A 16,477-nucleotide genomic window follows, 5' to 3' on the forward strand; every position below is an offset into this window, starting at 1 on the left:
GAACTAAATGTTGTGGAGATCACAGGCTCCAATTTCCGACATCAAAAAGTCGTTTATCATGACGCGATAGCGTTCACTATTCACTGTTACATTGGTGCCAGTCTCGTCTTGGAAGAAATGTAGGCCGATGATTTCGCCTATTTCCAGCACATAGGCCGCACCAAACGATTGTCTTCAATGGATGTAATGGCTGTCTTGAATGGCTTCGGGTTACTCTTCAACCCAAATACGGCAACTTTGCTTATTGACGTAGCCATTAAGATAAAAGTAGGCCTCATCGCGGATCGCCATACGTTGGCCCGAACGCACGATGAACACTTTTCACAGAACGTCGACTTTCGTAAACAATTTTACGATTTGTACACGTTGTCAAGACGTAAGTCCTTCCATGATGAAATGCCAATAAATACTGAAAAATTATGTATTTAGTTTGACAGTAGTCACGTGTGATTTGTCAAAAAGCCCTTTTGGAAAAGCACCTCCAGTCTGATCACCATGTACATATATACAAGTACATGTTTTACTTAATGGTATCCCCAATATTTTTCCTATGGATGAAAACCGTTACACCTATTTCTCTATTTATTTTTTATTCGCGCGTCGTTGCTGCTGATTTAAAAATTACTATTGAAGTCCAATGAAAGAATGCACTCTTCCTTTCATTTGGTACAAAATGTTTCCAGATCGATATTATTTAATATCCTCTTTCAATTTCCCTTTACAGATGTACAGAAAATTACACCCCGTGCTTGGGTAAAAAAAATTAAAATATATTATTTGTAGTACTTTTAATTTTATTTTTTACTTAAACTATTTAATAATTTTTAATAAAAAATAAATAAATAGTTAGTTTAGATTTACCACTTTTTCAAGTTCAGTCGAATTTCACTGAAGTCGAATAAAACTCACACCACTTTGAATATAACAATCCATTCGTTTGTTTATTATGAGAAGTAAAATCACAACAACAAACACAATACTGAAAAATTTTTGGAAAGAGGTTGTTGCACCATAGTTGTTGTGCTACAAATGGGCGGTGTACTCGTATATGGCAAACTGTTCCATGGGAATAATTCAGTCGCAGGTTCGACATGGTTTTGACATTGTCAGCCAAGAGGCGAAAGTGAGCAGGCAAACATTATTTTCTTAGCTTAGGCAGAAGACATTGCAGAATTACATAAGGCGAAGGCGTTTGAAAAATCAGCGATTAAAATTCTGTGATCTAATCAAAAGAACTTAAACTTAAGGGGCATATTCCAAGAGGCATCTGATGAGTGTTACGACAGGGTGTCCCGCGGCAGAATTAGGTTTTAAATTTTTCCCCAACTGCTGAGAGGGGAGAGGATCTCGCCAACTTCGTCATTAAGGCGGGTTATTTAGTCACGATAATCCGCACCAGTTCGTACGCCAGAGAACGGCTACCCTAAGTCTTTCATAAACTGTTAAAAGTACAATGCCAACCCAACATGACTTATTCAGGACATTTAGAGAACAACATTTAGAGGAACTAATTTTAAAAACAAAAAGTCCACACTTGTAATCTTTCTAATAGTTACTGAAAGAAACTTTTATCATTAGTAATAATTTTGTAAGGCAGCTATTCATTTCTAATTATGCCCATAGTTTAATTACTACGTAGTTTTCTAGAAATAAACTTAACTTGAGCGAAGTAAGAACTTAAAGATATTTACTCAAGCTATCAAATAAGGTTACGAGTGCATCTTGGCGACAAATGAATATTTCATATCTGTTCCATTGGGCTTGACAAATACTCCATTCGATCCTAACCCTCACAGCTATCCCTCAGCTAAACAATACTTTTGAAAGCCTAAGTTCAACAGCTCTTTAAGTTCCTTAAGTCTGGAGCAAACATTTGTCCATGCTTCTCAATTCACAATTGACTCCTAAGTTTGTTAAGTTATGTTAAGACTAGAGGAATCGCACTATAAGTTAGTATAGCTTTTTGCACAACAAACATTATTTTATATTGAAACATTCAAGTTTATTCATATTTGCAAAACAATTTTAAGTCGATTTTGCTTTTTTGCTATAAAAAAGGTTTTCCCTGCCTCCATTTCATATGCACTCGCGCTATACGCAAATCCATAAACCATCATTTCATTGCAATCGTCGTACTGTTAACGTACGAAACAGAAAAGCGGGTTACGCGATTGCTCTTGCAGCTACATATTTACATTGTATGGATGAATGGTTGCAAATAGGAGCAATGTAGGAATTAGTACTCCAGAGGAGTATACAATTTTTTTAGTAACACTTGTAAGTTTTTCGCTTACTCTTATCTTGACTTTGGTCAGTAAAAAAATGAGAAAATTCACAAACTGCACCACACTCTAGCGGCAATTCCCAGGTAAATTAAAATTTTCAATTACTTGGGGTTTGTGCCCGTACTTCGACATACACGATGGACTTAAAATATACCGAAATTCCAGGATCCGAATACATACAGGCGTCGAATGCTTATAGCCCTTTCGCGCACACTATTTTCAAAAAGAGGAACATAATGCGCTTTTGATGAAACTGCACCCAGTACGATATAGTAATTTGATCTGTTGTGAAGCACGTAACGAAGGTAAATTTTTTCTCATAAAAAACTATTCGTATGCTGTTTGTCTGTTTCAACGCGCCAGTCTCCAGAACTACTGCGACGAAGTTTGATGGGTACAGTTTCATAGAATCTTGAGTTTAACTTATGGTAATAAATATATCATTCTTTCATTGATTGATTAAAAACAAGATATCTTAATTTTACTTTCTATTCAGCATCGCTCTATGATTGTCTTAAAAGATTACAAAGTTTTTGTTTTCTCATCAGAAATTGTAAACAAAGTTTGAGTAGTTTTCAATTCAGTTGAGTATTTTTGAAGGACCCTCCAAGCCGAAGAGAACTCTAATAATTTGTAAACTTTTAGGACAAATTCAAGTAAAAGTCTCTTCAATAAATGTGTACTAAAGTTTTCTCATTTATTAAAATGTACGAACATCTTTCACCACACAGCAGCAGCTAAGGGAGCAGCGGCGTAACGAGCAACAACTGGAGCGGTTAAAGGAGCAGCAGCATAGTGAGCAGCAGCTAATGGTGCAACTAAGGGAGCAGCTAAGGGAGCGGCTAAGGGAGCAGCTAAAGGAGCAGCGGCAACATAACGAGCAACAACTGGAGCAGTGGCGATACCATTGTAATTTCTCGCGATCACTTGACTGCTGGTGGCGGTAACAACTGGAGCTGGTGCAGCGACAACAGCGGCGGGAGCAGCATAGGCCAATGGAGCGGCAGCCAGGAAACCGGGCTTGGCAGCAGCGCATGCGAAAAGAGCGAAGAGAACAACGGCCTGTTCAATTAAAGAATAAGAATAATTATAATTTTATAAAAGAAAACATTTTCAGAATTTTTTCAACTCACGTATTTGAACATTTTCGGTTAGTTTTTGTTTGGTTGCTGTTTATTGAATGAAAGTTGATAACTGTTTGATATATTTGGTTTAGTGCAGTGCGCCTTTTATAGTAAATTTTATAACATATAACCCATAGATTAAATTTCATCCAATAATGCATCGACATTGGCCTTCAAAGTACATTTATTTCATTGACAAACTATTTATCGAAATATCCACTTCCATGTCATTACAATTCAGTACATTTTATTATTTTATGTAGTTATTCAGTATGCCACCAATTAAAATTTAAATTAACTCAAAATGCCCACAACTACTATGAAGCTCGAAGAAGAAGTGTGTAAAAAACTAAGGCCATGGTTTGCATTCCTAATTGAGAGTTTTCGAAAAGAGCCGAAAATATCAATTCGACAACCAAAGAGTTATTTTAATTTACCGTTGTATTGCAGTGCACATACCTACATATGTAATTGTATGGGACAATTAGTCATATCAACACTTATTTACAAATTTAGGTACCAACTTTTGTTTCAGCACTTGACTATAAATATCCAACCGATTTTGGTTATTGGTATCAAACAATCTTTAGCTTTTGTTTAAACAACAGTCACAGACAAGAAAATCAAACACTTCAACATGTTCAAATACGTAAGTTTCTTAAAACTTCAATAACATTTTGCACAACTCCTCATTCGTAACTCTCACCCTCCTCTTCCAGGCCGTTGTTCTTTTCGCTCTCATCGCTTGCGCTGCTGCCAAGCCCGGTTTGCTGGCTGCCGCTCCATTGGCTTATGCTGCTCCCGCTGCTGTTGTTGCCGCTCCTGCTCCAGTTGTTACCGCCACCAGCAGTCAAGTGATCGCCCGTAACCACAATGGCATCGCCGCCGCTCCAGTTGTTGCCAGCTATGCTGCCGCCCCAGTAGCTGCCCCAGTTGTTGCCAGCTATGCTCATTACGCTGCTGCTCCTTTGGCTGCTCCAGCAATTGCTCATTATGCCGCTGCTCCTCTTGCATCCCCATTGCTTTGGTAATGAAATCTGTCTTTAAGAATCGAAAGTGGCAAATAGTCTGTTCAAAATAAAATATTATTATTGAAAAAATGTTACATTATTTTTATTACACAATATAAATATTTAGTTTCCATATCGATTGCTGTTGGTAGTGATTATTTATTAGCATTTAGTAGTGTTTAGCTGACGAGTTCTTCATATAAAGCGAATAGAAGAGAATTAAGAAGAAAGTAAAACTTGCTGAACAGTTTTTCCAAAGGACAAGCAGCACCCACTTTCACAAAAATATATTCAAAACTGAACCATTTTTCTATGCCGAACCATACCTGATACAAGCCATGCATTTACTCTTATGGAGTGTGATTCTACAAATTATAATAGTAAAATTTGATAAAATCCTCTCTGACTTACAATATTTTTCTGCGTTAGATAAAATAAATCACAAAATAGGAAGTCACCCTGCGCGCTACCTTGTTTGGTATCAAGCGGGCAGATAGGTTCTTATTTCTGACAGAACTTTTGGTGTGGCTCAGCGTCATATACACAGCTTATTTTCTTGTTGTCCAAAATGACTTTAAGATGGTTTCTTCGAAACATGGCATATTGTGAATAATTATTTGGTCGACAGTTTATTTTTTTTACGATGCTGAGAATACTAATATCATTTCAGTCGACACAGATTGATTGAACTCCCTTAAATTCAAATCAACAGGCATGTATAGTTCAGACGACAGCTGCTCGCGCAGCTTTGCTGTTCTTTAGCCGCACTATAGATTGTTGTATGTTTTCAAAGGATTAAGATGGACAATTTTATATTCATATATTTTATACTTCCATTTTTATATTTGGTGCCGATTCTCTCAATCCGAGGCATACAGTACCGAAAACTTCAAGCGATGCATACCGTACAAGAAAATTTGACCTATTGACGTGGAATTTTAGCTGTATATTTATAATTACATTCTGCCTTTTTTTGAAGGGCTGCTTTTGTATATCGATCTGCCATGCGCCCTTCAACGGTAAAGGATCCGGTAGCCGTAAGCTCTTTCAACTTATATAAATTTGTATCTATCCTTTGTTGGTTGCTGGGCTGAGCTTCTAATGTTACCCGTGTCTTGATATTTTTTCACAAATGAGACGACCCATACTTTTACGCTTCCGCAGCTTTTTCATGGCAGAAATATATCCGGATGTTTGCCATTACTTACCGAGGAGCGACCCCTGTTAAAAAAAAATGTTTATAATATAATTTTGGTATTTTGTGTTCATTGCGGGTTTCCAGCCTGGACATTACCGAATGGTAGTCATGCACCAACCCATTAAGCTGCGGCGGCCGCCCATACGGCTACAGCCGAACTTAGATGACCAATAATAGAACGGTACTTGAAATACAAAATACTGATACTTATTTTTCGACATACGTTTTGTTATAATTACGTTTTCGTTATCTCAACTTGAAGTGTTAAAAATAAGCTTATGGAAATTAAATTTAAATAAATGTTTCTCTGCTGTCGCTCCTATGCACAATTATGGTCACAAGTTTCGGCAGTTACGGTTCACAGACGATTCGAAAACAAATACTTGAGTCGGTATACACATATACCTATATCTATAGTCCAAACATGAAAACCTCCGGACCAACGTGCAAATGGCCTGGCATCTAAGTTGAAATTTTGAGGGGCGACAAGAGTGCTCGCCGACAGTCAAGCACTAGCTTTACATTCTGTGGAATCGAAACGAGTGTACAAATGTCTTAACAGCCTAAACAAACTTAGTACCACAAATAAAATTGTAATTTGCTGGATTCTAAGTCTCTCTGGAATAAAAGGTAATGAAATTTCTGATGATCACCTCACTGGCGTAGGTTCGGCTGCAGATTTTCATGGTCTTGAAGATTACGATAGAATCAACTGGGCAAAAGCTAAATGTAGATGCAAAGATTTGCCCATTGGGAAATCACTCAAGATCTCCGTCAAGTTAAAAGGTTTATAAAACCTTTTACTTATCATAAAGTAGACATCAGGAAAATCGTAGGTTATCTGACAGATCACTATTACTTAAATTACCATCTCAAAAAAATTTACATTGGGAATGTGATAGAGTGTAGACTCTGTTTGGTGAATGATGAAACCCCAGAGCACATTTTGTGCACCTGTATTACCTTGGCAAAGACAAGACTGCACGTCTTTCATCTTATCGAGATCAAATGATCCGAAAGAAATTAAGGATGCTCCTGTTGCTAATATTCTGAAATTTGTCCGCAAGGCGGAAAAATTATTAAAAGAATTTGGCTTTCAGCCAATTTCCAGCCTGAGGCACGATACATCTAGGTTACATAGAACCTGATATAATGCATTCAATGGCAGTAGTGCCAGTTAATGGGACTAGTAATATCTACTTTTAAAACATGAAGTGTTGGCCATTGAACACACTACGTATACTGATATAATTATGGTCACAATTTCTTCAATCGGCGCTTACGGAAGGAATATATTCACATTACGCTACAAAAAATGTTATCATACTCGACAGCCAAATATCCATAATGTAGTCATGGCACGTACGCAAATGTACGTTGGTTTGTCTTTAGTCCACTGGCCATCGACCACAGCTCTGGTTAGTATCTACCTACTGTTGCTCCGTCTTTTTTGGTGGGGGAGTTCAATGAAACCAGTAAGTGAAGTCCGTAGTATGTACTCAAGTGAAAAAGTGCGGTTTCATAATTTTATTTTTATTCATACCTTTAACAGTTCTTTTTTCTTTTTGTTTTTCTATTCATTTGCAATTGTCTTCCTATGCAAACAAAGTGTGGTTCCGATGCGTGTCAAGGTCGTATTAACTCAAGTATATGCCATTTCCAAAAGTTGAGTGACCTTTTTTGCAGAAATTGTTAAACAGTTACCAAATCGTTAATATTTGCTTGTCCACGCATTGCGAATTTGAACCTTCAACTTCAATAAATAATAAAACAGCTTAAGTCAACATAAGAAAAAACTAATGCTTGGAATTATTACTCCACAGACGAGAAACATAATTTTGTGTTTTATAATGTAAAAAAGCTTTTTAGGTAGCAGAGTGTTGTTTGTCCATAAAAGAGCGATTTAAGACTGATAATCAAATTTAAACTACTCAACAATTTTCTAACCTTAGATTATATCCGAGGCCGCACTATGGGATTATCATTCCTTACAATAGGTATAATTTTATTATAATTTTTTTAGTAAACTAATAAATAAAAATGAATGAATGAAAAAATAAAGGCAAATCTAAAATCTCCATTTTCTTACAAACTAAAGTACTCACTTCGAATTAATTTATGATTCATTTATGATTATTATTTGATGTTTTAATTAAAGCGACAATTTTTTTTTTATTGTGCAGTTCGCTTATTCTTGTAATGGAATTTAGGTTTAGCTTCTCTCATAAGGAGTAATCTGCGCTTTCCGAAGCCAGCGACATATTGATAAAAACGTGCTCCGTGTTTGCGAATAACTGAACGCACGAAGTAAAAAAGCTTAAAGGAGCTGTCAGAAGAAGCACTCATGAATTTCCCTCCCCGTCTATTGCCAAAGTTTCAAGATTAAAGTCATATGAGGTGTGTTCAAAAAATAAGGTGAATTTTCAAATTTCGCTTTTTATTCATTTTTATGTTGGTACACTCGTCTCAAAGATATGTTTACGGTTTTAGTAATATTGCATGTTTAGTTTATTTGTGAGAGGCATAAATAAGACAAGTGTTTTGCGTGTTCGGCGATTTTCTGCTATCGAAAAAAATGGATTAAAGAAGTTGCATCAAATTTTGAGTGCGAAAAAAAAACGTGAAATTTTGACAGTGGCATACGGTAAGAGTACGCTGAGCAAAAACAAAAAAAAATATTTGCAAGTGGTACATAGAAGGTCGAGAAGATGTGAATGACGACATTCGCTCTGGACGCCCCAGCACAACAACAACCGATGAAAATGTTAAGAAAGTGAAAAAAATTGTTATGGAGAATCATCTATTCACAATTAGATAAGTTGCTGAGGATGTCAGCATATCGTTAGGCTCATGCCATGAACTATTTTCGAAAGTTGTGAGCATGAAGCGTATTGTAGCAAAGTTCGTTTTAAAATTGCTGAATTTTGACCAAAAACAACGTCGCATGACCGTATGTTGAATGACGTCCACAATGATCCAGATTTGTTTAAGAGGGTCATAAGACGAGACAAATCATGGGTATATGGTTATGACATCGAAACCAAAGCCCAATCATCCCAATGAAAGAGTCTAGGAAAGCCAAGACCAGGTTCGATAAAATGTCAAGATGTTGCTCAGTGTTTTCTTCGATTATCATGGCCTAGCGCAATAGGAGTTCTTACAAGGTCATATGGTAAATAAGGAGTATTAGCTTGAAGTTATGCGCTGTTTGCGTGAAGCAGTGCGAAAAAACCTCCAGAATTGCAGAAAAAAATTAATTCAAAAACAACACACTAATGATGCCTCAGCTACCGTATTCACCAGATTTCGCCCTCTGTGACTTTTTTCTGTTCCCAAGATTGAAAAGACCTATGAAAGGACGGCGTTTTGCGCCAGTTGAGGAGATAAAACCCGAATCGCTTAGAGAGCTCAAGGATATACCAAAAAGTGCATATCAGAACTGCTTCGAGGATTGGAAAAAAAGCTGGCACAAGTGGGGGGTGTACTTTGAAGAGGATAAAATAAAAATTGATGAATAAATACATTGTTTTTGAGAAAAATGAAAATTCATTTTATTTTACGACCACACCTCGTTTACGATAAACTAATTCTTATATCAAAAGTGTTTCACTGTTAAACTGAGACTCATTTTCCGCTGTAGAATGCTACCAACAACAAAAAGCAGACACGAACTACCACAGGAATCTTGAACTATATTACACATTATTTGAGCATCATATCTAAAGTGATTTTGACGAGAACTCTAACACTACCAAAATGGCCTTTGCCTTCTTCTGTACTCGTAATTGAGCTACTTAAACAACCGAAATAGTCTACCAGCCCAATCGAATAAGAGAAATACCATAATAAGGCACTTGAGTTGCTAAGAAATGACTACTGAATATACTTTTAATGACCGTGATAAACACGACGACCCCACTCCTTTTGTCACAACAAAGATACCGACTGCTCAGTTATACCGACTGCTAAGATAAAAAGATAGGTGTTTGTGAAGAGAAAATAAAAAATATTAAATAATATCGATCTATAAATATTTTATAACAAATTTATGGCAAAGTGCATATTTCCCATGCGAATTCCAAAATGTATTTCAAAGTGTTGCGCACGGGTAAATAGTAAATAAAAGGAATAGGTGTCTAAATTTTTTATGGATCAAAATTAGCGGGTGCCTAACAAATTTTATACTGTTATTGGATTATTCTAAAACTCGTATTTATATCTTCTGCGTGGCTCTCTCGTGGAGATCTTCTCATCTTCCAAATTTTATTCGCATAAAAAATTATCAACTCAAAAACACTATTTTATATAATTTCTAATACATACCTAATACTACCTCTACTTGAGAAAAATAATATTTTTTCTTAAATGGGTCGGGTTTGTAAATGTGTAAAATGTGTAACGGTCCGTACTCTAAAATATTAAAGTTCGAAGAATATGAAAAACAAATCCAAGAGCAAAATAAAAACCTGTTTTTCTGTATATAAATAATTGGCGCGTACACCTTTTCGCGTGTTTGGCCGAGCTCCTCCTCCTATTTGTGGTGTGCGTCTTGATGTTGTTCCACAAATGGAGGGACCTACAGTTTCAAGCCGAATCCGAACAGTGGATATTTTTTATGAGTGGCTTTTTCATGGCAGAAATATACTCGGAGGTTTTCGTCTTCATTTTCTTAATTTTTGGTTTTTCACTGTGATTCGAACTTAATTTCTCTCTGAATTCCAAATGGTAGTCCCACACCAACCCATTCCGCTAGGGCGGCTTTTTTTTCTTAAAAACTGCCTAGGGGTTAAAAGATTTATAAACCCATACTTATAATCGTACCCTGTACTTGTACCTGTACCGCATATAATCTATGACAAGTTGAAGTATAGGTCGGGAAAAGGTATCAATAAAAGCTCAAAATATTCTCTTTATATCTGGAAGACCTCAGCTAAACTGTGCTAAGCTTCACTAGATGACCATTCTCAACAGAAATAATTTTAAATTTTTTCAATACAGATATTTTATTTTGACCGGATCACTTTCACTTTCGATTTTCTTAAATACATATCTCATTACCAAAGTAACGATGACGCAAGAGGGGCAGCAGCATAATGAGCAATTGCTGGAGCAGCCAAAGGAGCAGCAGCGTAATGAGCATAGCTGGCAACAACTGGGGCGGCTACTGGGGCGGCAGCATAGCTGGCAACAACTGGAGCGGCGACGATGCCATTGTGGTTGCGGGCGATCACTTGACTGCTGGTGGCGGTAACAACTGGAGCAGGAGCGGCAACAACAGCAGCGGGAGCAGCATAAGCCAATGGAGCGGCAGCCAGCAAACCGGGCTTGGCAGCAGCGCAAGCGATGAAAGCGAAAAGAACAACGGCCTGTAATAAGAAGGTGAGAGTTATGAATGAGGAGCTGTACAAAATATTATTGAAATTTTAAGAAACTTACGTATTTGAACATGTTGAAGTGTTTGATTTTCTTGTCTGTGGCTGTTGTTTAAACAAAAGCTAAAGATTGTTTGATACCAATAACCAAAATCGGTTGGATATTTATAGTCAAGTGCTGAAACAAAAGTTGGTACCTAAATTTGTAAATAAGTGTTGATATGACTAATTGTCCCACACAAATACATATGTAGGTATGTGCACTGCAATACAACGGTAAATTAAAATAACTCTTTGGTTGTCGAATTGATATTTTCGGCTCTTTTCGAAAACTCTCAATTAGGAATGCAAACCATGGCCTTAGTTTTTTACACACTTCTTCTTCGAGCTTCATAGTAGTTTTGGGCATTTTGAGTTAATTTAAATTTTAATTGGTGGCATACTGAATAACCACGTAAAATAATAAAATGCACTGAATTGTAATGAGATGGAAGTGGATATTTCGATAAATAGTTTGTCAATGAAATAAATGTACTTTGAAGGCCAATGTCGATGCATTATTGGATGAAATTTAATCTATGGGTTATATGTTATAAAATTTACTATAAAAGGCACACTGCACTAAACCAAATATATCAAACAGTTATCAACTTTCATTCAATAAACAGCAGCCAAACAAAAACTAACCGAAAATGTTCAAATACGTGAGTTGTAAAAATTCTGAAATTTTTTTCTTTTATGATAAAAATAATATTTATTCTTATTCTTTAATTGAACAGGCCGTTGTTCTCTTCGCTATTTTCGCATGCGCTGCTGCCAAGCCCGGTTTCCTGGCTGCCGCCCCATTGGCCTATGCTGCTCCCGCCGCTGTTGTCGCTGCACCAGCTCCAGTTGTTACCGCCACCAGCAGTCAAGTGATCGCGAGAAATTACAATGGTATCGCCGCTGCTCCAGTTGTTGCTGCCGCCCCAGTTGTTGCCCGTTATGCTGCCGCTGCTCCTTTAGCTACTCCCTTAGCCGCTCCAGTTGTTGCCCGTTATGCTGCGGCTGCTCCTTTAGCAGCTCCCTTAGTTGCACCATTGGCTGCTGCTCACTATGCTTCTGCTCCTTTAGCCGCTCCCGTTGTTGCTCGTTATGCCGCCGCTCCCTTAGCGGCTACCGTGTGGTGAAAGATGTTCGTACATTTTAATAAATGAGAAAACTTTAGTACAAATTTATTTAAGAGACTTTTACTTAAATTTCTCCTAAGAATTTACAAATTATTCGAGTTCTCTTCGGCTTGGAGGGTCCTTCAAAAATACTCAACTGAATTGAAAACTACTCAAACTTTGTTTACAATTTCTGATGAGAAAACAAAAACTTTGTAATCTTTTAAGACAATCATAGAGCGATGCTGAATAGAAAGTAAAATTAAGATATCTTGTTTTTAATCAATCAATGAAAGAATGATATATTTATTACCATAAGTTAAACTCAAGATTCTATGAAACCGTACCCATCAAACTTCGTTGCAGTAGTTCTGGAGACTGGCGCGTTGAAACAGACAAACAGCATACGAATAGTTTTTTGTGAGAAAAAATTTACCTTCGTTACGTGCTTCACAACAGATCAAATTACTATCTCGTACTGGGTGCAGTTTCATCAAGACTGGAAACCTATCCACTACTATAGCGCATTATGTTCCTCTTTTTGAAAATAGTGTTCGCGAAAGGGCTACAGGGTGGGCCATATAGCGTTTGCTTTTTGAACCACCTATTTTTTTGAGAATGGTAACACAAATGGCATGTCAAATGTGTTGATAATTTACTTAAAGGTTTGGCGTTTACGAAATGGGACGCTATACGCTTGAACAAAATTGGGAAATATTGAAAACCTATTTCCAAAGTGGTGAGCCTTCTTCTTCTTTTCTGATTTTCACATCGGTGGCTACGTCAATAAGCAAAATTGTCGGATTTGGGGCTCAGAAAATCCACACGTTACTGTAGAGAAGCAAATGCATCCACAACGAGTCACTGTTTGGTGCGGTTTTTCGTCTGGCGGCATCATCGGGCCATTTTTTTCGAAAGTGAGCGAGGAGCCTCGGGTACAGTAAATGGCGAGCGTTACCATGACATGCTTAACGAGTTGTCTCCAAAAATTAAAGAGGATGACATGGACGACATTTGGTTTCAGCAGGACGGTGCAACTTGTCACACTGCCAAAGTTACACTCGAACTTTTGGCTACCGTTTTTGAAAACCGAATAATCAGCCGAAATTCCGATATCAATTGGCCGCATCGGAGCTGTGATTTAAGCCCGTTGGACTATTTTTTGTGGGGAGCCGTTAAGGACAAATGCTATGCGAACCATCCAGAGACGATTGATGCTTTAAAACACGAAATCGAAGTTGTCATTCATGAAAATGTGCTTAAAAATTGGGTTGATCGAATGGCCCACTGTAAAGCCTGTCGTGGCAGTCATTTGAACGATATTATTTTTTATTCATAAATGACAATGTTCAATCTTCAAAATAAAAAAAAAGTTTGAAAAAATATTTATTAGTTTCTTTTTTATAGCCGGTTCAAAAAGCAAATTTTACATGGCCCACCCTTTATAAGCGTTCGACACCTGTATGCATTCGGATCCTGGAATTTCGGTATATTTTAAGTCCTTCGTGTATGGCGAAGGGCGGGCACATACCCCAAGTAATTGAAAATTTTCATTTACCTGGGAATTGCCGCTAGAGTGTGGCGCAGTTTGTGAATTTTCTCATTTTTTTACTGACCAAAGTCAAGATAAGAGTAAGCGGAAAACTTACAAGTGTTAATAAAAAAATTGTATACTTCTCTGTAGTACTCACTCCTACATTTCTTAACTTAATAGGAGAACGATTACTCCTATTTTGCAACCATTCTTTCATACAAACCTGTTTTTTTTTCGTTTTATTTCTTATTGCAGATGTAAATATTTAACTGCCAGAGCAATCGAGTAACCCGCTTTTCTGTTTCGTACGTTAACAGTACGACGATCGCAATGAAATGATGGTTTATGGATTTGCGTATAGTGTGAGTGCAAAAAAGCAAAATCGACTTAAAATTTTTTTGCAAATATGAATAAGCTTGAATGTTTCAATATGAAATAATGTTTGTTGTGTAAAGAGCTATACTAACTTATAGTGCAATTCCTCGACTCTAAAACATAATTTAACAAACTTAGAAGTCACTTGTGATATGGGAAGCATGGACAAATGTTTGTTCCAGACTTAAGGAACTTAAAGAGCTTTTGAACTTAGGCTTTCATAAGTATTGTTTACTGAGGGATAGCTGGAGATCAGGTTTAGTGGTAGGATCGAATGGAATATTTATCAAGCCCAATTAAACAGAGATAAATTATTCATTTGTCGCGAGGATGTATTCGTAACCTGATTTGACAACTTGAGTTAATATCATTAAGTTCTTACATCGCTTAAGTTAAGTTGACTTCTAGAGTAATTAAATTACGGACATAATTAGAAATGAATAGCTGACTTAAAAAAGATTTACTAATGATAAAAGTTTCTTTCAATAACTATTAGAAAGATTACGAGTGTGCACTTTTTTTTAATTAATTCCTCTAAATGTCCAGAAGAAGTGATTTTGGGTTGTCATTGATATTTTTAACAGTTTTTGAAAGACGTAGGGTAGCCGTTTTCTGGCACACGAACTGGCGCACGAACTGGCGAGAATTATCTTGCGAATTTGTAGCGACGAGCTCAATATTTTGATTTATTCTCGATGACCGACTGGACCCCGACAGTGGACTGTTTGCCACCGAACTTGTTGCCCGGAATCTTCGCACACATGAACGAATAAAATCTTCTCTAGCGGCGTCATATAAACGTCGAATATTGTAATATGAAAAAAATCAACGACAAGCAGTTGCATACGAACAGCTGACCTTAAAATACGCTTCGATTGCGAATGTACGCTATTCTCGGTTCTCGCGGTTGGGGAAAAATTTAAAACCTAATTCTGCCGCGGGCCACCGTGTCGTAACACTCATCAGATGCCTCTTGGAATATGCCCCTTAAGTTTAAGTTCTTTTGATTAGATCACCGAATTTCAATAGCTGATTTTTCTAACGCCTTCGCCTTTATGTACTTAACTTAAGCTAAGGAAATAATGTTTGCCTGCTCACTTTCGCCTCTTGGCAGACAATGTCAAAACCATGTCAAACCTGCGACTCAATGATTTCCATGGAAAGTTTGCCATATACGAGTACAGTTGTAGGACAACAACTATGGCGCCACAACCTCTTTCCAAATATTTTTCAGAATTATGTTTGTTGTTGTGATTTTACTTCTCATAATAAATAAACGAATGGATTGTTATATTCAAAGTGGTGTTAGTTTTATTCAACTTGAGTGAAATTCGACTGAACTTGAAAAAGTGGTAAATCTAAACCTAACTATTTATTTATTTTTTATTAAAAATTATTAAATAGTTTAAGTAAGAAATAAAATAAAAAATACTACATACTATTAAAATAAATAAATAAAAAATAAATAGATAAATAGGTGTAACGGTTTTCATCCATAGGAAAAATATTGGAAGTACCATTACATGTACTTGTATATATGTATATGTACATAGTGATCAGACTGGAGGTGCTTTTCCAAAAGGGCTTTTTGACAAATCACACGTGACTACTGTCAAACTAAATACATAATTTTTCAGTATTTATTGGCATTTCATCATGGAAGGACTTACGTCTTGACAACGTGTACAAATCGTAAAATTGTTTACGAAAGTCGACGTTCTGTGAAAAGTGTTCATCGTGCGTTCGGGCCAACGTATGGCGATCCGCGATGAGGCCTACTTTTATCTTAATGGCTACGTCAATAAGCAAAGTTGCCGTATTTGGGTTGAAGAGTAACCCGAAGCCATTCAAGACAGCCATTACATCCATTGAAAACAATCGTTTGGTGCGGCCAATGTGCTGGAAATAGGCGAAATCATCGGCCTACATTTCTTCCAAGACAAGACTGGCACCAATGTAACAGTGAATAGTGAAGGCTATCGCGTCATGATAAACGACTTTTTGATGTCGGAAATTGGAGCCTGTGATCTCCACAACATTTAGTTCCAACACGATGGCGCCACTTGCCATATGAAACAATGGATTTCCTGTGTCATCGTTTTGGTGAGCAATTTTTATCTCGTTTCGCACCTGTGGATTAGCCACAAAGATCATGTGATATCACACCTTTGGACTTTTATTTCTGGAGGTATGTGGATAAACCAGTTGCGATTGAGGTATTGGAAGCCAACATTACCAAAGTTATTAACGAAATCCAGGGAGTCATTCAAAGTTTGTGTTTACGGCTGGCCGGATAACGGCGCAGTTGCAGCCACTTTTGACAGGGATTATCTTAAAAAAATAAATGCCATGAATGGTTCTACACTAAAACAAATATGATTGACCAATCACTTAAGTATTTCTTATTTCAATTTAAAATTAAAGTTCGAAC

The 16,477-nt window shown here is 37.0% G+C and overlaps 4 protein-coding genes across 4 annotated transcripts; 2 read left to right on the top strand and 2 right to left on the bottom strand.

Moving 5' to 3' along the window:
- Positions 1 to 3,005: 3,005 nt before the first annotated feature.
- Positions 3,006 to 3,430, bottom strand: LOC129242392 (cuticle protein 16.5-like). The gene is made up of 2 exons (XM_054879007.1): positions 3,419 to 3,430; positions 3,006 to 3,347 (listed from the first exon to the last, which is right to left on the bottom strand). The coding sequence occupies exons 1-2, from the start codon at positions 3,428 to 3,430 to the stop codon at positions 3,006 to 3,008; spliced, it is 354 nt and encodes a 117-aa protein (XP_054734982.1).
- A 610-nt stretch (positions 3,431 to 4,040) lies between these two features.
- Positions 4,041 to 4,440, top strand: LOC129241166 (cuticle protein 16.5-like). The gene is made up of 2 exons (XM_054877356.1): positions 4,041 to 4,058; positions 4,129 to 4,440. Exons 1-2 carry the CDS (start codon positions 4,047 to 4,049, stop codon positions 4,438 to 4,440), a joined length of 324 nt encoding a protein of 107 aa, XP_054733331.1. The 5' UTR covers positions 4,041 to 4,046.
- A 6,231-nt stretch (positions 4,441 to 10,671) lies between these two features.
- On the bottom strand, positions 10,672 to 11,071 carry LOC129241165 (cuticle protein 16.5-like). The gene is made up of 2 exons (XM_054877355.1): positions 11,054 to 11,071; positions 10,672 to 10,983 (listed from the first exon to the last, which is right to left on the bottom strand). Exons 1-2 carry the CDS (start codon positions 11,063 to 11,065, stop codon positions 10,672 to 10,674), a joined length of 324 nt encoding a protein of 107 aa, XP_054733330.1. The 5' UTR covers positions 11,066 to 11,071.
- A 610-nt stretch (positions 11,072 to 11,681) lies between these two features.
- LOC129241164 (cuticle protein 16.5-like) lies at positions 11,682 to 12,158 on the top strand. The gene is made up of 2 exons (XM_054877354.1): positions 11,682 to 11,693; positions 11,769 to 12,158. The coding sequence occupies exons 1-2, from the start codon at positions 11,682 to 11,684 to the stop codon at positions 12,156 to 12,158; spliced, it is 402 nt and encodes a 133-aa protein (XP_054733329.1).
- The last annotated feature ends 4,319 nt before the right edge of the window (positions 12,159 to 16,477 follow it).

The sequence above is a fragment of the Anastrepha obliqua genome, chromosome 3 (genome assembly GCF_027943255.1).
Source record: "Anastrepha obliqua isolate idAnaObli1 chromosome 3, idAnaObli1_1.0, whole genome shotgun sequence".
NCBI classification, from domain to species: domain Eukaryota; kingdom Metazoa; phylum Arthropoda; class Insecta; order Diptera; family Tephritidae; genus Anastrepha; species Anastrepha obliqua.